This window comes from Notothenia coriiceps, unplaced genomic scaffold (genome assembly GCF_000735185.1).
Source record: "Notothenia coriiceps isolate Sejong01 unplaced genomic scaffold, NC01 NC01_scaffold00005756, whole genome shotgun sequence".
In the NCBI taxonomy this organism is placed as follows: Eukaryota; Metazoa; Chordata; class Actinopteri; order Perciformes; family Nototheniidae; genus Notothenia; species Notothenia coriiceps.
In genome coordinates, this window is record NW_011338457.1 from 4334 (window position 1) to 27133 (window position 22800).

Genomic DNA, 22800 nt, shown 5'->3' on the forward strand with positions numbered 1-22800 from the left:
GTTGTTTATTTAATGTAATTGTGTGGGCGTCACATTCAAACTGGATCATTTTTGATAGATTTTAAAATATTATTATTGGTGTTCTCAAGCACTTGATGTTTTGATTTTTGGTTTGTGAAGAACTTTGCGTTACATTTTGTGTATAAAAACTGCTAAATAACATTTGATCCACCTGTAACATCATCCTCAGTTTATGACGTATGTATGTTTGTCCTTGCCTATGCTTTCGTAGCAGCTATGGAAGACCTTGAGCATCCATTATCTCCATGGCTCAGTTTATAGTTGGAGACTGCTTGACGTTACTGTATGTAGGTCAAAGTGAGGAATGGGCTCCTTGATGGAGTGGGTGTAGTCCCGCAGTGTGAGCATGGTGATAGTGATCAGTGTCCTGCCTATAGTGGGACGGCTACATCGGAGTGGGCGGTGATTTGTCTGCTTCTGGTTTATTAATGGACACCTTACACTGACATGGTGTTTCACATGGACAATTGAATCTGTCACTTACTTGGGAGAAATGTGAGGGCATTTTTCACCAAACCACCCACATAGTTAACAAGCCATGGAGTTTATTGTTGCCATGGTGCTGACAGATTAGCCATTTAACTGCCATTTAAGGTTGGTCCAGTATCAAACTGCAATAAAAGTGCGACAAGGGAAGGTTGGTTTTATTAAAAGTATCACCTTCTCATATATGACTGTACTTCGCTATAATGGGTTTAAATGTACTCTGTCATTTGTGTGTGTTTTTAAAAAAATTAGATTTACTTTAATAATCCAAATTTGGGATTATTTGTTGTCAAAACAGTATGTAAATAAGGCTTTGCACATGAATTAAAAGTGGAATAAAATAGAAAGGATAAAGATAAACAAACAAAACATATAAATAGAAGAAAATAAAGAAAACAGTAAAATATACATATTGACAGTGAAAGATATCCAAAAAGTGTCTAAATATTCACAATTGAAGTCAGTGAACACTATAACGGCCCGTCTACACAGCAGCGCTAAAAAAATCTTCCAACGCTTCCAACGCTTCTCTGCCCATTGACTTTGAATGGGGTGACGTCACTTTGCTACGCTTTTCGCCGAACTGCATTGTGGGGAAGCGAAGCGAAGATTTCCAGGATTTCCAGGATTTTCAGGATTCAAAAGTTGAGCAATGTTCAACTTTTGAAGCTGAGCTGGAAGCGTCAGCCAATCAAATCCCATTTATGCAAATCTGACAGTACAAGCGCTAGCCAATCAAACCGCGTGCAAGCGGGAGAGCCAGACCGCCGTTCATTTTCTATATTCCTGAAAATGGAGGAGAAATTAGTTATTGTGGTAGCAAATCACCCGGTTCTTTATGACCAGTCCCTAATAACTTACCGGGATACAAACCGGAGGAACCAGGCATGGAGGGAGGTGGCTGGTAGGTTTTCGCCTGTTTGGGGATTTTATATCCAGTTTACTTCGTTTTAACATTGCTATTGCTTTGTATGTCGGGGNCTCAGGTAAACATCAGTGGGTATAACTTATGATTTAGCATCAGTATCCTGACACAGGGTACGTTATGAGTGTATTATGTTTGGATCCTAAAGGTTCTCGGGGGCGGCCACTATTCCATTCATTCAAGGGAAAGTTTCCACTTTAAGAAAGTTGTTTTTTTAGGGGGGAGATATAATATATTTTTTTAATATTGTTTCCATCTGAATTACTCTGACCAGCAACATCGTATATTGATTCTGTACACTCTACTTGCCAACTCACAGTGTATCATTGCTTTGATAACAAGATTATTGATATACATTACATTTCTGGGCATCTCATTTTCGAGCCTGAGGCCTGAAAAATAGGCCCTGTGCTCAAGAGGTTAAGGCTATTTTTTTCTCCTTTCTTTGCTCCTTTCTTACGGTGCAGGATGGAGTCATTTTTTCAAGTTATTTTTTTTAATGTACCTGCTTTTAATGTCTGTTGTCATGTCTGCAGACTCAGCTGGTGTTCCTCTCAGGGAAGACGGGAGAACAGGTTGGTTCCTCTGTGGTTCTTGACTCCACAAAGACAGCCAATCATCTGCTCCACCGCACGGCAGCAGGGTCTTACTATGTACTACTACAAAAAGGTTTGTATCTCAAATCAGGTATAACATGTCAAACATGAAGTAGTGTCCATCTGCGGTTAGACCAGCTGATTTTTAATAAGATAAGATAAGATGTACTTTATTAATCCCAATTTGGGAACATTTTTTGTTGCAGCAGCATTAAAACAAAACAAGGTATTGCACATACAAATAAAATAGAAACATCTGAAAATAGAAATAGAAATAAACCAGCATTAGAGTAAGACAAATATACAGATGACTGGGAAGATAGCAAATCCAGTGTTTCCCATACATTGATGTATTGTGGCGTTTATTTGTTATCTCATACAAAAATATATATATATTATTTTCTTTTATTAATTTTTTTTGGTGGTCTAATGGATAGTGAGGTGGGCTGATGATCGGAAGGTTGCGAGTTCAAATCCTGCCTGGAACACCACTACTAGTGTGCCCTTGAGCAAGGCACTTAGCCCTCGGTTACTCCAGGGAGAATGTCCCTGTAATCGGTCATTGTAAGTCGCTTTGGCATAAGGCGTCTGCTAAATGCCTGAATTGTAAATTATATTTTTGGGAGAATAAACCCCACAGATCCTCAACTCCGGTGTGTTTCACTCATTAACAACGAAACACAGAGCAACAAGAACGTTGGGGGGGGGTTGCGGTGCGGTGTGGTGCGGTGCCCCCACAAATAGAATCAAATTCTGTGGGAAACACTGAAATCTATACACTGTCTGACAAAGAAAACACTATTGAAGGGCCAATCTTCTGTTAACACAATATAAGTAGGATAACAATAATACAAATTACGTTTCCTACAAGAAAAAAGCAAACTTACCTCCATTGAAACAGTTAGATGTATACTCTTAGATGTATTACACAGTAGTGAGTAATCCTGAGCTCATTCACAGACACTGGCTTGTATGGCCTGGCCCTGTGGAGGATTGCAGCTAAAGCTAAAGCGGGGATGGAGCAGGGCCTCAAGAAGGACAAAGACTGGGAGAAGGCTGCCAACGCAACGTCTGGCCTCGTGCCCATGTTTCAGTAAGAATCTGAATATACTCACTTTTTAATTAAAATCTTGCATTGTTGTGGCTTTAGCTGATGTTTATCTCTCCTCCGTAGATCTGATTCACTGCGACATGTGCTGAGAACGGGAGAGACAGGAGACCCACCCAACCTGCTGCTGGTGACTGGGAACGAGGTGGCTCTAGTGGACGGAAAACATCCAAAGACACTGTGGAGATTCAACACCAGCTCAGTCCTCGGGTAACACGTGTTTGATTTTTGACGCACATACGGATTAATTAGAGCTGAAATGAATCGTTTTACCAAAGTGAAAAGTGATGTTTTTATCTTGGAATCAAAGTAGTAATGTCTTCATAACATTACAATTTATTAAAACGTGATTTGTCGGCCACATCAAGGTTCAAGGCTTTCATTGTCCTTTGTACATAGCTACAGTGTAGTTATGACAATGGGTAAATACAATCAAATAGAATATAATAGAAATAGTGCAAGAATAGTCTATATACAAGTAATTGTAATATGATACATTTTTTTAAATTCTATAGTAGAACTGCATGTTTTCTACCCTCTCCTTTAATTATTATTATTTTTTTCTCCTCTCAAAAATTCCTCACAAGGACCCGATATAATTAAAAGTAAATGTCTGTGTTCACTTCCTTTCAGCGAGCCCTCCTTCGGGCACTTTAACAAAGACGAGGTCCTGGATGTTGTGGTCGAGGACGACATTGGAAACTACACAAAGAGGGTAAGCCGATGTAACACCCAAAATGAACTTCCTGTGTGCCGCTTCTCTCGTATCGTGATGGATTTGAGTCACACTGTCTGTCTGGTCTGCAGGTGGTGATTCTGGATGGGAAGTCGGGCGGTGTGCTGTGGGAGGTCGAACTGCTAGCCAGTCCCAACTCACCGAGGCCCAGCGCTATACACACATCCAACTCCTTCTCCATCTTTGTGTTTTGGGGCATGATGCGCTCAGAGGTCAACTCATCTGTAAGTTCACTGTCTTTATTAAAACATGCATGTCGAAGGATTTCTCACAAGATACTAATCGGACTGAAATGTTTCATTCCAGGAACCGTTAGAAAGTGACCGACGATCTTACCTGCTCCACCCGCTCTACTCCAAAGTCCTCCTGCAGTCCACCAGCTTCCTGGAGCACATCATAACGTTTAAAGGTGATTGTTTCACTTAGATTTTGAGGGAGACAGTGAAGTCTGCATGTCATTGGTATCAGCAGATAAAGGCTTTCAAATAAATTGACTAGATATGAACATTTCTTCCGATTTATAGAAGGGCGATTCGATGATGCCTATGTGACACGACCATTGAATAAGGCAATAAGCGATTGCAAAAAAAATTATATATATTTTGATAAATATTTGCTTCAACACCACATATTTAATTACCTTACATTTTTTTGCAACTTGTGAAGTAGGTCGAATGTTCCTGGTTTTGCATTTTTTAGGATTTTCTTAGGGACAGCATCATACGAGCCTGATAAAGTAGGAGGAGTTTTGTCTGAGTATTTTACATAAAAATAATTATCGGCATTCGGATAAAAACGATTAAGGCATAAGTAATATCAACAAAAATCTAATATCCTTCATCCTCCTTGATTGTCATATCAGTAGTATTACCTTTTGAACTACATGTCAGAAATCAGTTATTCGTCTCAGCAGGGAAAATTACAGAGTTACATGAAAAGGGGACAGTGCAGACAAAAGGCAAAAAGAAAACGAGTAGACTTACATGTTAAATAAAGAGGCAAGCACAAGATAATGAAACGAATCACTGTGAATCTGTCGTTAGAGGGATAGGGACAAACCTTCTCTGTATGACTATTTGTTATTTTCTTCTTAGCCACTCTGTTGGAGGGTGGACGCCACGCCGCCTTCATCCTGCTGACGGGCCCCGAGGAGTCCGAAGGCACCGTGGTCCTCAGAAAGCGGAAGCTGAAAAACGACGTCCCCGACAGCAAAGTCCTCCGCATCGCCACCGGAGGAAGCTCCGAGAGCAACGAGGACATCAAAGAGGCCTTCAATCGTCTCCGCTTCAGCGATTGGTGAAAGGACCAACTATAAAATGTCTCGTTTTTCCTCAGTGTTAAAAATAGTTTTGGCACAGCTGACTTTATTGTGGCTTAAAAAACCAAAGTGTGAACACTAGCTTTGACTTTCCAACTGCTGACAACCAAACAAGTCCTTTGTGTTCAGAGGCTTTATCTGCGAGGGCTCTTCCATTCATTTGGGCATTATCTTTTAAGAATTGACCGCATATCATAAGTTTGATTTTAGATAAATAGCTGCTGACCTTTGACAATCACTACTCTTTTCCTGCTGAGAAATCAATCAGGCGGTACTCTCTTTAGCACTTTCATGCATCGATGCAGATCTCTTTCTAAATTGCAGAGGCTGGATTCGTATTTTTTAATCTATGCAACCATGCATATCATCATGGGCTTTATAAGTAAAGCAAATACAGGTGGTTGTTTCTGAGTATTTCAAAATAATAGTTTGCTTTTCTTTTAGTGCCTTAGAAACTTGAAATATGACAGAAACCTTAAGTGATTCACTATTGGACTGTTTGGTAGTCACTGTTGTCCATAAACAAGATTTGTGGACATTTCCTACTCAATCCAAGATGCTGTAACAGATCATGCTCTTTAACGCACATGCACTAAACCTGTGATACACTCAAGCATGAGGCTCAGATGTTCTCTGAAATAATGAGTTACTGCTGTGGGTTTTTTGTTTCTTTTATGCTGTTTAAGTGTGCCTCTCTCAAAGATTTATATTAGTACAAATATTTGTTTGCTGTACAAAGATATGTTGATACTTTGGGCCTTTTTCGGCTTTTCTTTCTGTCTTGAGCAGTAATATTAAACACTCTTAAATGAATTGCTTTTGTTCATCTGAAATATGTCTTATTATAGGAGGGTATGGTAAATCCAAATAGTGGATTTTAATAAAGGACAAATTATTTATTTGACCTGTATTCAATATAGGAAAATAGTATGTATTGTGTTGTAATCTCTTTGAGTGCTGCTGGATATATTAACCTATGATAATATATTAGTTTATTTACTAGTAGATTTATAGTTTGTATTAGCTAATAACCTGAATATACAGTAAATAATAGATGTCAGATAAATGTAGTGCACTTAAAAGTACAATATCAGCATCCTTAATATAGTCGACTACAAATATAACCTCAAATGTGTACTTAAGTACAGTTCTTGAGTAAATGTAATTTATTTATTTCAGATACTGGAAACCATAAAGTGATTCCCTGAGTGACCGCATACATTTAAAAAATAAAAAATGTCCCAAGGTCCGAATAAATGATATAAAAGCAGAGCGTTGCTGCCCTCTAGTGTCTATAAATGAATTGAGTAGAACAGCATCGCAATAGCACGCGGGCAGAGGCGCGTCTGTTCACAGTCCATGACTGCTCAAGTCAGTCACGTGTCACAGGCTCGTTCAGTGCTGTTACCCTAAATAAAATCAGCGCGTGGCTTATTCAGAATGACGCACGGTGCTTATGCCTTCGTGCAATAATGTGGGGAATGTCGCTGCTTGTTTTATAGTAACCAGATCTGAGACTTACAAACAGACAGACTAGTGACTTTAGGGATGAAAAAGACGCACGGCACAAGAGCAAGCAACATGAGGATAAACGCTTTTTAATGATTGTTTAATTGTGTGTAAATGTACTTTTGTGTCTGTCTTAATGCTCAGTTTAAAGCACTTTGAATGGCCTTGTTGTTCTAACAAGTTGTATAAATGAACTATAACACTCACTCCTCCTGAAGTTAGATAAGACAGTGCGTTTAAACACACACACTTCATAACCGACCAGCCTGAGTAATAAGGTATTCATAATGAATATCCCCATGGTAATACATATGATATATGACTCATAAACAGTATCACTGCTGCCCCCACTTGACCTGACAGTAGTAATTCCTAAATTCCTAGACAGAGATCACAAACTGAGCATTTGCCAGCCACGTTATGATGAATAAGTACATGTAAAAAGCAGAAACACAACCCAAAGCAGCCTTTCCCTACTAAAACTCCAATCCTATCCGATTTAAACTCCCTAAATTACTTTTTATTTCTTAGATAAATATCTATTAATGATTAACACACATTTGTAAACAAAGTACTTCCGCAATGCGGAATCCGCATTGAGAAAAAGTCCTCAGATTGGTGATAAATAAATCTAAAATAAAACACTATGAAATAACTCTGCTTCTGTGGGGTCTTAGCTTTTTCCTGGTCTCCTGTCAGTACCCTCTCAGAACTAACAGAGTCAGAGTTATGTCTATCTGTGTTTTATGTGACCTGTGGCCGCCATACTGGCCGCGGAGGAATGCACGGCTGCATCCTCACCGCTTATCACAGAGCACGTACACAGCCGGTATAAAAGTCACTTTGAGCTCGAGCCTGCAACTGCTCCAAGGTAATGTCTACCGGCATGAATTTTCTTAATATATATAATAAAATATATATATTTTTAATCTATTGAGACGCATGCCACTTGTAACCTATTTGAATTGCCTGTGCTTTTATTGAGGGAGAATGTTTATGTCAAGAAAGTTCAGGAAATTCGGTCTCGTCTGGAAATGATCGATAAGAGTTTTGGATTTAATCCAATATCTAAAATGTGCTGTTTTTTTCATTGTAATAGCATGTTTAAGTATTTTAAATCATACCTTGGTTCATCAAAAAGAAACAGAAACTAGATCGTCTAAGGAGGAAATGCTGTTAATGGCAGGTTATTGATAAAATGTCCGCCAACAACGTTTTAATACTATCTTTATTAGACGCATGTTCGACCGCATATATTCATTTTTTTTATGCTGTATGTACTCTGAGAAAGGTGTATTAGATGAAAACTCACGTACCCTAAACCCTCCCAAAAATAACCCTCCTTCAGCCTGCAGTCAGCTGCAGAGAATTGATAAGCCAGCAGTGTTCAGTTGGTCTGCCGCCATAGATGCATTAATGTCGGTCTGTTTAATTTACTTAATTGGTGCAATTGGTGGAAAGGAGCTTTTTTGCTTAGAGACAGAAAAATAAGCATTTTTTGTTCTTGCCTCTTACAGTATCCATTGATGATATATTCTTAACAGAGGTGAAAATGGCTGAGGAGGACATTCAAGCAAAACTTCAGAATTACCGCACGGCTCCATTTGATGCCCGGTTCCCCAACTCGAACCAGACCAGGAACTGCTGGTCCAACTACCTGGGTGAGAGTCAGAGTCAAGGTCATATCATCCAATGTGAAACCATGAGGGCATTCTGAGTCAGATATTAAAATATGTATATTATTGTTGCTTTGATTAATGATGTATATTTGAAGTCAGGTTAATAAATGGCCTCTGACCTCTCTTGAAGTAACCCAGTTTTTTTGGGGAACTGACATGACCCTTTGTTTTGTGACTTGGATTGAGGCCATGTTGCTGTTTTTGAATTTCATTGTTGTCGTTTCTCTATTAATAGACTTCTACCGCTGCCAGAAAGCTCTAGACGCTAAAGGAGTGGACACCGGGCCCTGTGACTGGTACAAGAGGGTCTTCACATCAATCTGCCCCATATCCTGGGTAAAACTTTGATTTTTTTGCATTCACTTTTTGTCTTATGTGGAAACCGCTCACCCAAAAGGTCACAGGCAAGTTAAAAAGTGATGGCAGAATATACTTTCCCTTGTGTGGGCCGAGTTTTTTTTAGCAGAGGTCAAACAACGTTATCGTTGCTCACATTCCTGTTAGTCTGCTCGGCCCTGTGAATCAAAACAAAGTTTCAGTCCAAAAATGGAAATGCCCCTTTATAATGAACTCTCAGCTCCATAAAACTTATTTATATCCCATTCCCAAAAATAACGTCTTCCTTTTTCTTTTAAAAAAAATAATATATATATACATTGAACGAGTGTTAACATCACATATTCAAATCACAAAATCAATATTAAATCAATATTAAATGTAAATTATTTACAAAACATAGGACATTTCTTGTAGTTTAATGTCCTCTCGGGTGGGTGGGGGCTATGGGGACCTTCCATTTAAAGTGATGTTTAAAACTCAGTTAATGGGGCTCATTTTTATATTGCTTCAGTTTATAATCGTAACGGATCGAAAAGTTCAGATTCATTTTTCAATACATGATGCGCTTCCACAAACAACAACCAACATAATTATTACATTCAAATGAAGTACATTATTCAAGTTTACATTAACTTTGGATAATAACACGGGAGAAATAATGGGAGCCTCTCTCTTTTCCTCTCTCCCCCTCTCCCCTCTCTCTCCTGACAGCCCGTCAGTATCGTCTCATGCAGCTCACTTATCCAGTAATGAGTGACCCGACAGTGAAGAATAAATATGTATAACTAGTTTAGCTTGTTCCAGAGGTAGATCAAATAAATAGCTAAGTGTGTTGGGTCTAACTCTTAGTGTGTGTTTCGCTCTGCTCACCGGTCCGTCACAGCGGGCGGAGCTGCAGGATTTCTGCTTCACACACGTTGCATACCGCTATTTTATTGTCTTTTTCGGACACCTTAAAATATTGCTAGACTGGTGAAGCCATTTTGGTGAGCTTGTTTTGCCGCGCACAGAGAAAAGTGTCATGTACTTTACGTCATGTTATCGACTCTGCTGATCGGCCTTTATAGAGAGCACAGATCGATCGGCCGAGTGAATATCGGCCGATAATCGGCGGCCGATCGATCAGAGCATCCCTAGTTGTTATAACTTTTTGTCCAGTAGCCTACCACGGAAGTTGCTTTAGTAAGTCAACTTTACTTACCTACACTCGATCAGTGATGTAACAGCAAGTGTTTTGCTTTTTATTTCACTGATATTGAAAAAGGTGGTTAAATATTAACTAATTTTCTGAACATTTGTAATTCTAAAAGTTAACATTTATATCTCAATCTTTCTGAAATGTTTCCCCTTTAGGTCCAGAAATGGAACGACCAGAGAGAGGAAGGGAACTTTCCAGGAAAAATCTAAACCTGCCATTTCCAAAGCTGTCTAGTCTGCTGAGATGTAAACTATTCAGCTAAATGTTTGTATCAGTGGTGCGACGCCATGTGGCTCCATCACCACCTTTCCAATACTGATGTTCTGTCCTGTAACTGAATGGTCATTCCTGACAAATACCATGAAACTTACAGCCGATTCTGCATTAAAATATCTCAGGACATATTTATGAAACTCCGTTGTCCTCTGTGTTTTTAATAAATCATTCAGAACAGTGTGGGATGAAGTCAGGACGAGGTCTTTTCCAGATATTTGTTTACATTTTTATTCATTTCAAATAAACCTACATCAAATATACATATTTAATCAATATTAGAAAAATAATTAAATATTTCAAAACACTAAATGCCACACATACAATAACAGCCACCGCCCTATAGAGCAGACACAGAGTGGTGACCATTGTTGCTGTAGGACACGGGGAAATTAAATACATAAAACTGCATTTCATATACAATTACTCCCATCATGAGTGAGGAGTATAAAATAGTTGATATATATTGGGGCTCAATGAAGCAGTAGAAACTCCTCCAAACACAAGTGTCTAACATTTTAAGATGATAACAACGGCTAATGCTGAAGAGACTCTCCCATGCAACAAGTTAGAACAGTAAATATTGAATAATGAATGTACAACACCAACTATTAAGTATTATAGTCAAGGTAGAATCAGATGAATCCCTTTTTGAACATTAACCTTCTCAATTTGAGGTAAGTTTATAGTATTTGCATATTAGAAGTTGCCTGTTTCTGACTCTACTTGAAATCTAAAATGGCAAATGTAGATTTTTTTCGAACTAAATGACTTTTACTGGTTCATGAAATGTTTGCCTCCATAACATCTACCTTATAGAGCAACTTGGATAAAGGTCACTTGGATTGCAAACAAGTTTTTCTACCTGACGCAAAGCAGAAAATATAGACTGACCCTAATTTTGTAAAGCCAAATATATATCGAAGATTCAAGTGTGGACAGCTTCAAGTTGAACTGTACAAAAATCGGACCACTGCACTGATTTCAAGGAAACACTTCAGCCTTCGATATAAATCTTTTTAGAAAGGTGAAAAGCTCAGTCGAAGCACTTTCCCAAGTATTACTGTCAGGCTTTGAAATATAGTAGCCGACAGATATAAACTGTTAATAGATATAAATTAGCGTCTGCATAGCATTGGTTTGTGAACTGCGGGGAGTGTTAGCTAGTTTTTAAAGCTCATCACCCGTGAACACAATAGAGCGGTGCAGTGATGACGTGTTTTTGTGGGCCGACAAGAAAGTTAGCATCGCATATCGTAAGGTTTCCATTGAGAAATATCAATTTTCTGATTATTGTAGTAAATAAGCTCTGTGGCAAACACACTTAATTTTTGAAGCAAAATGACTAGTCTCGTGTTCGACGTGACGTATACTAATCTCATTTATTCACATACTAGTATGACAATTCACAAGTGGTGCGTTTACTGATGTATATTAGGTTTAAGAACATATTAAAAAAACTTAAATGGGTGTTACCACAGAACTTATTTCAGGCATCTAACCAAAACCATTGAGTTTAACACAAGGGAACCGGAAGTGTTAAAATGCTAACTTATTTCCAGACTCATTCCTGCACCACTCACACTTAAAACCGTAGCATTGGCCATATCCTGATAGTGTTTTCACGTGGCCTTGGAGCTATTTCTTTTTTAATAAGGTATTTTCACGCCACGAGCAGCATTTAAATATGCAGCACAACAGTCACAAGTAGCAGCCACAGATATAGTGTTTAGTACGAGGCACAATAATAGGGCTAATATAAAAAATAGCCTTATAGGTTCATCCTGGCACTGTGGGGGGGGGGGGGGGGCAACAATACAGTACGTGTTCAGAATAACGAGTGTAGGGGGAGAGGAGAGCGATCCAACCATAAAGTGGAATCTAGTGTGTGTGTGCATGTGTGTGTGTGTATGTATGTGTGTGCATGTGTGTGTATGTATGTGTGTGTATGTGTGTGTGTGCGTGCGTGCGTGAGCAAACCCATTGGTATCTCTTCAGTGAGGACTACGTGAGACACTTTGAAGTCGCCATACAAACCGTGGCTGCTTTCGGTGTTAAAGTTAAGAAAGTTTTCAAGTGACCCACCAAAAAGTGAGCTTAAAAGTCAGCCATAGTTCCTCCTGTTTAATTCAGTTGTCTTTGTTTGAGCAGTGAATCCACATCAGTCTGTCAGTACCTCCTCTTTCCGTGTTTCCCACCGTCAGTCATGCAGGTTTTAGGCCGTAGAGCTGCATAGTGGTAGAACAAATATATTTGATTTAATAATTATTGCATTAAAATTTGACTTATTTGATTTACTGGCATTTTTTAAACTGGTGAGGGACAAAACAGACTATTTAAGTAGTTTCCCTGACCCACCTGGATCTGCTGTCTGCTTCTTCTTGTTGTGATGGACTATCTGATTCTCATTGGTCATCTTCACATCCTGGTCCTCCACGTAATTACTGCAACACAGAGAGAAAAAGAAGACACAGGTTAGCTACTTTGCTGTGCTAGTGGAAAAACAGGAATTACACAACATGGAGATCTGACTGATAACAAAGCTTGAAGCCAGCAGGTCCAGACTTTGAGACCAAGGATACGTAATAGAGAAGGGGGGGGAGAAGAGGGGGCAGAGGCATCACAACTTGGGTGTGTGTGGTAAGGAGGGTGTGGCATGACTGGGGGACGTTTGAGGGAACTGGGGCATTCTTCAATACAGGGGTTGACCACAGGGAGGCGCTGACACGGGGCGTTCACAGACTCTGTTACTCACTGTTGGAGGCGTCTGCCGCTGCGGGGGCTGGAGTGGAGAAGAGCACATCTGTGTTCAAAACAACTCACCGCTCAGGAGAACGGGGTTTGATCTAACCTTCTTTCTCAACTTAGTATATTTCTACACATAGTGTGTATCGAATATGTTAAACCTTTGGTCAGAGGACGAGACAGAAAACAGAAAAACTCAACCCAAAGGAACGTTTTCTTTGTCTATCAAAAAGATACATTCAAGTAACCTTGTCTTTCTGTAAAGATAGGTTGTTTGTTTCTGTATAGGCTAGCCTGTGGTGGATGAAAATAAATGAATTGTAAAAGTAATTTCTCATGCAAAAAAAGACAGGAAATGCTTTGTTCAGCCTCTCAAAATTGTTAGCCAGAATAAAGATTCGGTATGTTTTTGTAAAAGGAAATTGTACGACCGATATTCAATAATATATCTACATCCTAAATATCCAGGGTACCTGATGACAGTGTTCCTCTCGCGGTGTGCGATGTAGGCGTTGTCGGTGAAGAGGATGGTGTGGTACGGCACCACGGGGTCACAGGTGGGCAGAATGCCTCGAGCCACGTGGCTAACACAGTCCAAGATGCCGTTATACACCAGGAGGTCGTCCACCAGCAGCTGTACACATAGACAGATTGTTGATTGAAATTTGAATGTAAATGTTTGTCTAGGTCAAAGCAGAAAAAAAGAGGCTTACCCCAAACTCCTTCACTCCCCTTTGTGGCGTCTTTGAGTAGTTCCACAGTTTGATCATGGACACCGTCACCGGCTGATCGAAGATGACGTACACGCGGTTCACCTACGAGGAAACAATCGATACACTTACGAATGTACTCTGCTCTGAGTGTGTGAAGTGAAGGCACTCTGTCTGAAATGCTCACCAGTCCAGGCAGCACCGGGGCTAACCACATGTATCTTCCATCGTGGGTACTGTTGACTCCGTCTATTAATCTATCTGGAGTCCTCACATCACCGCTCACATTGTCCAGCACATTCACACTGTCTGGAAAAGCAGCGATGTCTGGGAGGGATAATGTTGAGGAGCAGACACATTAATACTCCTGCAGAAACTATTAATTATTTACCAACTACGTGTATGCGTCCATCTAATACAATTGGTTGATAGTGTAGCAGTTATTACATGTATGGTATCAGGTTAGGTTTTATTATTAAACGTCGAACGTATGAGAAAGGATACTGTTGTCACTGAGACGGATCTTCTCGTGGTTCTGGTCATAAAATTCGAGGCCGTTGAGGCCGATGTAGTACGGGTCTCCCCAGGTGGTCAGCAGCTGCAGCTGAAAGATGACTGACGGGTGAAGGTCAAGGAATAAACAACATGAAACCCCATGTACAGAACTCATCCTGAGCTGCGACCAAAATCTACATTATATTTACCCTGCAATATTTGATCTGAGGGTTTGAAAATATCAACCCCATTAACACTAATACACCAATACGTCTCAGAAATCCCAATGTACTGCTCACTAAGTAGTAAACTAATGAGTGTATTTTTGTTTAAGTCCTTTGACAGTCGTCATCTGTAAAGAACATCAGAACTGATCCTTTGACGTTAATCAGACTGACAGTCCAAATCCAACTGGCAAAGTAAAAAAAGGGTAATCTTAAAGTACATATTTCTGACATTTTATAAATCCAATTAATCAATCAATTTAAAACATCAATCTACAGCTTGTAGATCAAATGCGTTGCAGCTCTAATCAAGTTTGATTAATATGGCGTGGCCTAACAAATCAAATGTTTTAATTTGCAAACAAAAAAACGGTATAAATCCAAATATTTGACTGACAATGCACACAGCAGGAAATCATGTTAGGATACATCCACAAGGCATGATGGGAGCTTCATAGTCCATGCTGGCCAGTTCCTGTTTCTTAGAGCTTCCTCTGAATTAGAGACAACAACATTGTAAATTAGGAAATGCAGCTTTCAAGCTTCGTCAATAAATGCAAACTAAATGAATGTCTCGTACCTGTGGTAGTCCTCTGCACTCTTGTTGTCGGTGGGCGTCTGGAGGAAATCTACGAAGAGCAGCTCCTGGGCGAAGTCAAAGTGACAGTTTCCAGGACCTTTCCTGATCAGGAAGCCCTCCGATGGAGAGATGGCAACTTCATCCATAAACACATGGATCATCTTCAACTGAACCAAAGACAGGGACATTTTGATGTGTTGTGCGTTCCTTGAAATCTCTTGAATATAAAATGTCTACTAATACAACTATAATTAATACATCGCTCCGTAAAAAAAAGATCTCTGGCTCCACCTGAAGGACTGTAATCAACCATATAGATTAGTTGCTTCAGTTTATTGTGTGCAGTATTATATTGTTATATATTTACAGTTCACTCTCATTATTTAAAGAGAAATTGCATTTTTGGTATATAATATAATATATATAATAGCAAACAGTGTGAGTGTCTCACCCCTCTGTAGGAGTCCTCAGGGGACTTGTTGTAGTTCCAGATTCGGAGTCCAGCGATGGTCTGGGTCTTGTTGAACGTTATGTTCAGGGTGTGCGGCTCTCCATAGGAGAAAGGGATCAGCCACATGTGCTGGTCATCAGTCGTAATGTTGTGGCCATTTATAAGCCTGGGTAACGAAAACAGACACATTTACACACGTGTGCACAGACAGCTTGCAATGTGTAACACCTGCAAGTACAACAAATCAATAATGTTTTGTACAGTATGGTGCCAAGTATAATTAATAGAATGAAATTGAAATCAATAAATCTGACTTTCTACAAAAAACTAGAAGGATAATTCATTAAAAACATCTATTTTACTACAGCTTCTACTGCTGTGTATATGAATAAAGTGTCAAATGTCATTCAACATTCTCTGCGTATCGTGTCGGCCGTACTTATCAAGCGTGCGCAGGTCATTCTCGTAATCCGGCAGGTCGTTGAGGTCCCGGGGTGAGGCGGCCATCATACTGAGGTCTAGAGGTAGACCCTCTCCATCCTGCCCCACCACCTCTAGGCCTGTCAGCCCCATGTAGTGCGAGTCCCCCCAGGTCATCACCAGCTCCAGTCTAAGGCCTGGGGTGGAGGGAGAGAGCTTATATAAGTATCCATACAACAGAGAGCTGATCATGTGATATGCTATTTGTTTTATCATGCAGTGTTGGAGAGCATCATAAGATATGGTATCATGATGGTAAAGTCACAGATCGCTCGCCTGGTACAGACTGCTATGAAAATGATGGTTGTCAAAAAACATCCATCTCTCCAAAACATATATGAGCAGTCCATTATTAGACAGATGTTGTCTGATCCCACCCACATACTCCACCCAGAATTCCAGCTGTGTCCATTAAGCCTCTTAACACTCACATGTAATGTAATATACTTTTAAATGTTGGCCATGAGGCTTGTACAACAGGTCGCAATTGTGCGTCTGTGTATTGTGTTTGTGCAAACGGTGCATGAGTGATGATATGTGTATGTATTTGAATGTTTATTATGTTTGTATACATGTATGCGGAACTAAAGGACGGAGTCCAGAACAAATGTCCTTACGGCATACTTGCCAACCTTGAGACCTCAGAAATCGGGAGCGTTTCAAAACCACCGCGGGACTTTCAGTTGCCCGCGCTACTAAAGAGACGCGTTACTATGGAAACCAAACAATGGTGTAGCTGTATTAAAGTCCGAGTGGAAACAGTCCTGAGTAAATCTGATTTTGTCAGAAATCGGGATTAATGCGGGAGAAATATGACCCCGGGAGGAAACCATCAACTCACACTTTCCCGTGTACATCCCAAAAATATGATCCATGTTCTCCTCAGACTGGCTCACAGTGGGGTTGAGGTGGAGCTTCAACTAAGACAGAGAATAAGATGAGTGGGATGTTTTTGAGTCTTTGATTAGTTATCGCTCTGACATTATAGGGAACCAATAGTTTAACAATAGTCAAGTTAATAGGAAAACACTGTGAGTACTTCTACAAAATCCTGTTCCCTCTGTTGATAAAGCCTGTCTTACTTTGAGGTCTTCCTCTCTGAAGCCGGCCTGTGTGAAGGGTCTTTCCTCTCCCTCTCCGTCAGCGGTGCGGGGTCTCTGCAGCTCCTCCTCAGACACCAGGCTCTCAGGACCCTCGCCCTCACTCAGGAAGGTTTCATCATAACGAGACATCGCCTCCAGGATCTCATCGTCAGTGGTGAAGAGGATGGTGTCACCAAACTGGTCCAACTCTGAGGTGACAGCGGAGTGAGAAAGAAGGAAGAGTTGATCAAACGTTACACCAGAAGCCGGATCAAGTCATTGTTTTCCTCCAGTCCAAAATCCACATTTTGAGTCCTAAACAAGTCCTAATGATCTCTTCCCCAAATCTAATGATGTTTAACACCAGTGTTATAATATATATTATAAAACGGACAAGTCAAATCAAGCAATCTGATTGGTTCTTAGCCGTGATATACTGAGCGTATACCACGGGTAGAATTGTAAGTTACTTTTCACAACAAGTCAGTATCCCTCCGCGTCTGAGAAAAACAGTATACCTTTGGGCTGAAAAGCAAACTGCCTCCGCTTCGCGTCGGGCAGAACCACGCCCCTTAGCTGTGATATAATGAGCATATACCACGGCCTGTCGTGAGCTATTGCTTAAATAATTACTTAAACATTGGATTTATTTATAGAAACACGTGGGGTTGAATTTAATCATAAAAAGTATGCTGACAGTCATTGGATAGAGCGAGATGAACCAGTACCAGAAGTGTGTATGTTTTTCTCCTGTGTATTTTTACTCATTTGATAGGAGACAAACTTTCTTTTTACCGAGACATTTTAAAATGTCAACTCTACATTTCTAATTACCACACAAAGAAAATTACAAAAATGCAAGGCCTTTCTGTTGAGCTACCTCCAGACAGCGTCCCAGAGGCCTTTGCGATCTCTCCCCTGAAGATGCACCTTCCATCCAGCAGCATTTCCACCTCCTTCACCCCTCTGAAGGAGTGAATGCGTGACTTGTTGTAGTTCCACACTCGGATCATGGCCACCTGGTGCGGCGCTCCGAAGTCCAGGATGATGGTGTGGCTTCGACCGGGGGTGAAGGGCGCCAGCCAGAGATGCATGTCATCCTGTGTGCGATTTACTCCGTCGATCAGGTTAGTGACCACGCGTGGGTCTTTGCTGTATGCGGGCAGGATGTTGATGTCTGGGGGGTCAGCGCGGATGTGAGCCGGGCGTAGAGGTTCCCCGCTGGAACTGAACACCTCCAGGCTGTTGAGGCCCACGTAGTGGCGATCCCCCCAGGTGGAGAGGATGTTGATGATCAGCCTGGAGCCCTGTGGCAGCACCGGGATCTCAAACTCCTCCTCCCTCTCCATGTTCAGATCATCATCAGGGCCCTCACACATTGCCCCCTGAAGGGTGAAGGGGGACCGAGGGCTCCTGGGGGCTGGGGAGGGGCTTCCTGGGAGTGTGGGGGGACCGCGTCCCTGGCGCTGGAGGAACTCGTCGAAGATGTCGCCCTCGAAGCCCATGTTGGAGATGCGTCCGCGTTGGCATTGGTTGAACTTGGTGAGAGAGTCCCAGGACTCCCTGAGGGTGTCGTCCTGCTGGCTGTGCAGCGGAGAGGAGCACGGCCTCCTGCGAGAGCTCAATGGCATCGGCTCCTCTGGAGAATACACACAGATCTTTCATTAGTAACAGGCCACAGGGAATTATGACTAATGACTTCACATCATCAAATGTGCCATTACACAAAACATGTCCTCGTTGTTCATTTAATACATTTCAAATAATACTATTTTAATATGTGTTTGAAAGAGAAAGAAATGAAAACATACAAGTACAGGATCCCTGAGAAGTGTGAGTACCTGTGTAAACCTTTCATTGTAATAGTTCATTTAATGTGGTCTTATTTACATTTTCTCGTCCCAGTTTTTTCAACATTTCATAACAAACAACTTGATCATTTAAAGAATAACATAACAAAACGTAAATCTGCAGAAGGGTTAGGCAATCATTACCCGGCACAAGTACCAGTACAAAAAGACCGCTACTCAGTTTGGTGAAGTGTGAGGCCTCTGGCAAACTAATATCACTACAGGCCCTTGTCATTTATCAACCAATCAAATGACAGTCCTCACATGGTGCTACACATGTGCTTCCAGGGACTTCAAATAGTCCCAACATGATATCTGATTTGTCTCTTTTCTGATTCCTTGTTTGCAAATTGTGTTATGATTATGAAGAGAATATTAATTTGCAGAGGTGTGATAGCCTTATTAGTTCAAATGTGTCCCTTTGTGTATCATCATTTGAAAACCTTCCTACCAGTGTTTGACAGTGCTGTAGCTCTGAGCTGCTGCTCCTCCGTCGGCCTGCCAGTGGCTGCAGTGTTTCTGAAAGAGCTCCTGCGTCCGCTGACAGGTTTGTCTGCCGTTTGCTCAGCCAGCTCCTCCAGCAGGTCGCAGCTCAGATCCAAAGCGTCTCCTTTCCACTGAGCCCCGTTCACCGTCCTCTCCGACCCCCTGCACACTCGCCCCGGGTTGCACGGCAGCTCCGGGAGCAGTGAGGAGGACGAGGCTGTCGGAGATTTGGGCTCCACGGAGTTTTGCGGCACCAGCCATCGGGGCCTTTCTCTGCTGGCCTCGCAGCCTTCTGGAGCTCCTCTGTTCAGCGGCTGCAGCCACTGGGGGGCCACCCTGGAGGAGGACGGCTGGGTTGTGACCGTCTGCTCCATGGGTGCAGGCGGCTCCTCTGGGGCAGACAGATCAAAAGAGTTTCTTTGTGTGGAGGAGCGATGAGCGGAGGGTGAAACCCCGACAGGTGGAGCGATGGGGGGCAACAGAGGGTGTGGTTTCTCCTGCATGTCTAACATAGCGTGGATACCTGCGTCTGATGGCTGTGGATTCCAACTGTGGTGGTTTTGGGAGCTGCTGCCATCCCCACCCTTCCTGTCTTCATGGCGCTGGGGGCTAGCACCCCGCAGGTTGTGTCCTGAAGACACAGGGCTGGAGAACACGGAGTCCGAAACCTGGAAGTCCTGGAGGTCAACGGTGGTGCTGTAGTCAAATACCTGGTTAGCGCAGCCCTTCTCCAGCTCTCCTTCAAACACCAACGTGCTGTTGAGGTACAGCTTTATATGGCGGGCACCAATGTCAAGATCCTGCAGAAGAAACAGAACTTCAATTTAACACAACATACAGTCAGGTTCATTCATATTAACTGCAAATGTTTAGCATTAAAATATATAACTAGAAAGATCTCATGTTATATTTTGAGTGCAACAAAAGCTGCAAACCCAAAAGCACAACATCCCAAAAAGTAGAGCTCTTGTGAAATTTCAAACATTCCCTATTTATCAAATTACCGATCGCATGCAGTAAGAACTCTCCAAGCTAGCAGTAATTAGCGCTCTCACAGACACAAGTCATGGCTAAAGCCCAATTAGAATCTTCTTACTCCTACAGATAGTAAACTAGCATAACACAGGTAAACATAGAACCTGTTCCCCACTAGCTGCTCCTTACCTTCCAGGTTCAAGTAACAATATAAAGTTGAAGTAACATAGAGATAAGATGGGGTCTTTGCACCCCTCTATGATCAGCAGTGAGAGGCAGAACGCCCGCGACTCCCCAACACTAATCCTCTGGGGCTAATCTCTCTCTGTTCCACATTTGGACAGTCTGACTGGCAGCTCAGCCGGCCAATCATTACAGAGAAACCCTCCCCATGACGGCACCACGCCAATACAGCCGCCCGTATTATAGTGACAACACACAGGCATGTTGTGTTTATGAGCTTTACTGCTGCAGACAGCAAAGTGAATAATCTCTGAACTCAACGGGGGATAAATCAGAAGCTGTAATGACACAAAAATAAAAAGCACATACATTGAGGCTTTTGTTGTAGTTCCAGATTTTGATGCGAGATATTCCAAAGTCTGTGGAGCGCTCCGTGTTCCTGATGACGAAGTAGAGCTGGATGGGGGGGTGGAACGGACACATCCACATGTGACGCTCTTTGGTGGTCTGTCAAACCAGAGGAAGAGACAAAAATAAGCAAAATGTCTTAACCTGAAACTGGTAAATATAATAAGTATTTTACAAAAAAGGCAGGTGTCAAATGTGGGCTGCATCCCATTTAGCTGTCAAAGTTTCAGAGCCATATCATTGTGCGTGCTTGTTTAGTGAGAAGGCCTACTGATGCTAACTTGAACACAAATAAGGTTGTTGTTATATTTGCTTTAACTACATCCTGGTATCCATGACACAGATAATCTATGACAACATCTGGTTCCTCTGCCACCCCCCACTGCTTTAAAAAGGCATTTGAGAGATTTCACTGTTGCCGAACGGAAACAACCAATCAGAGGCGAGGAGTCTCAGCGTGCTTACTGCTGGTGGATTCAGCTCCAACTGTCCAACTAGGCTGATCAAATATGAATGAAGATTGAGTTTTCTACTTTGTCCATTTTCTGCCTCAAATGTTTTCAGAAATATATATTTTAGGGTACTCTTGAGCCGTTTAAATAATATAGTTTGTGATTGTGTTGAAAACAGTTGAGACAAAACCAAGCTCTGCCAATGGCTGATGCAAACTCTTATATTCTACAGCTAAGAATTACATTAATATATGTTTATGAAATGATTTGAGATGAGAAATAGACACTGAGTTAGAGTCTCTGGAGCTCTGATTGGTTGTTTTGCCTTTTGGGCTGGTTCAAATAAATGAAGAGGCAGATGACCCAGATTTGTTTACAGGGTATCTGTCCCAGGATATAGCAAAGATATATAGTTTGCCGTCAAAATGGTCTCCTGTCTTTTTTTGACGGATAATTAGCATTTGTGATGACGGTGGCAGAAGGAGCACACGCTCACCTTAACCTTTCCGTTAACGAGCGCCCCCAGATTCCCGGGGTGGTCAGCGTTCCTGATGTCGAGGTCGTGAGGAGACACATAGAGCTTCTTGTTTCTGAGGCAGAAGAACTGCAGCTCAGTCAGCCCGACCTGCAGCGCGCTCCCCCAGTTTGACAGGATCTCCATGGTAACATACAATGCAGGGGTGACCTCCGTCGAGGACAGCCTTGTCTGGGATGAAAAGCACAGAACATTCACAAGGACTCCTGTACACTAATGCCTTCCATCACACCCAGCAGTGTTGGGATTATTCACTGCGAGACGATGCGACTGACTCACCAGCTGCTGCCAAGGCACACAGGGGATAGGGGAGGTGGAAAGATGTTTACTTCCGTGGGGTGGTAGAGGGGTCGTGGGTTGGACGTCTCGAAGGCTGGCTACAGTAGAAAAACAAGTCGCCGTTGTTTGTCGTTGACGACTGTTCGGAACCTTTACAGAACTTCGTCCTGGGTCGGATGTTGTAAGNTGTGCGCTAAGTCATTCGTCAGCTGGTGTCCCCGGCCCTGGATGACGAGGAAGCAAAAAGAACACACATAAGCTTTAAGGGCAGAGGTTACATGTCAAATCTGTGACACTATATTCAAATAACATACAACACATGTGCAGTTATTGTTGGAAATTCAAAATAAATATCTGGATTGGTATGAAAACATCTGTTAACTACGGCTGCACGAATAAACAACATTTAATATCAAAATATAGGTAAATATATTTTGTGATGAAGTATTGTGTTGCTGCATTCATGCCCCAGCCTACATCATTAACCAGTTCAAGAGGAAATACAGAGAAATTATGTTCTCGAGATACAGGGATGGGGAAGGTGTTTGACTACAGTATGTGTATGTGTGTGAGTATGTAGGTGTGTATATGTATGTGTGCATATATGTATATCAGTGTATGTATGTGTATGTATATGTGTATATGTATATATGTCAATCAACAGGTAAAGCCGATTA

At 41.6% G+C, this 22800-nt stretch overlaps 3 protein-coding genes across 4 annotated transcripts in view; 2 read left to right on the plus strand and 1 right to left on the minus strand.

Annotated features, from left to right (window-relative positions):
• Nucleotides 1–1947: 1947 nt before the first annotated feature.
• On the plus strand, nt 1948–6003 carry fam234a (family with sequence similarity 234 member A; the record flags this gene model as incomplete). The annotated part of the gene is made up of 7 exons (XM_010768445.1): nt 1948–2101; nt 2989–3121; nt 3203–3346; nt 3770–3851; nt 3944–4096; nt 4179–4281; nt 4967–6003. Coding segments are annotated over 7 exons (975 nt in total), but the record flags the coding sequence as incomplete, so codon positions are not given.
• A 1367-nt stretch (nt 6004–7370) lies between these two features.
• cox6b1 (cytochrome c oxidase subunit 6B1) lies at nt 7371–10328 on the plus strand. Of its 2 annotated transcripts, none has more exons than XM_010768438.1 (4): nt 7371–7570; nt 8244–8360; nt 8614–8714; nt 10071–10328. In XM_010768438.1, exons 1-4 carry the CDS (start codon nt 7429–7431, stop codon nt 10122–10124), a joined length of 414 nt encoding a protein of 137 aa, XP_010766740.1. In that variant the 5' UTR covers nt 7371–7428; the 3' UTR covers nt 10125–10328. The 2 variants fall into 2 exon arrangements, with proteins under 2 accessions (XP_010766740.1, XP_010766739.1); XM_010768437.1 differs by having other exon boundaries at nt 7375–7570; nt 8217–8360.
• Nucleotides 10329–12352: 2024 nt separating this feature from the next.
• The window catches only part of katnip (katanin interacting protein), a 16813-nt gene continuing 6365 nt past the window's right edge, over nt 12353–22800 (minus strand). The window contains exons 11-26 of the mRNA XM_010768446.1: nt 21806–22057; nt 20819–20956; nt 19257–20091; nt 17836–18594; nt 16956–17164; nt 16715–16793; nt 15833–16010; nt 15394–15559; nt 14943–15109; nt 14792–14856; nt 14148–14258; nt 13831–13970; nt 13647–13748; nt 13407–13567; nt 12547–12632; nt 12353–12416 (exon numbers count right to left, since the gene is read on the minus strand). Coding sequence (XP_010766748.1) covers nt 12358–12416; nt 12547–12632; nt 13407–13567; nt 13647–13748; nt 13831–13970; nt 14148–14258; nt 14792–14856; nt 14943–15109; nt 15394–15559; nt 15833–16010; nt 16715–16793; nt 16956–17164; nt 17836–18594; nt 19257–20091; nt 20819–20956; nt 21806–22057 — 3507 coding nt within the window. The 3' untranslated portion in view covers nt 12353–12357. The remainder of the gene's footprint in view (nt 12417–12546; nt 12633–13406; nt 13568–13646; nt 13749–13830; nt 13971–14147; nt 14259–14791; nt 14857–14942; nt 15110–15393; nt 15560–15832; nt 16011–16714; nt 16794–16955; nt 17165–17835; nt 18595–19256; nt 20092–20818; nt 20957–21805; nt 22058–22800) is intronic.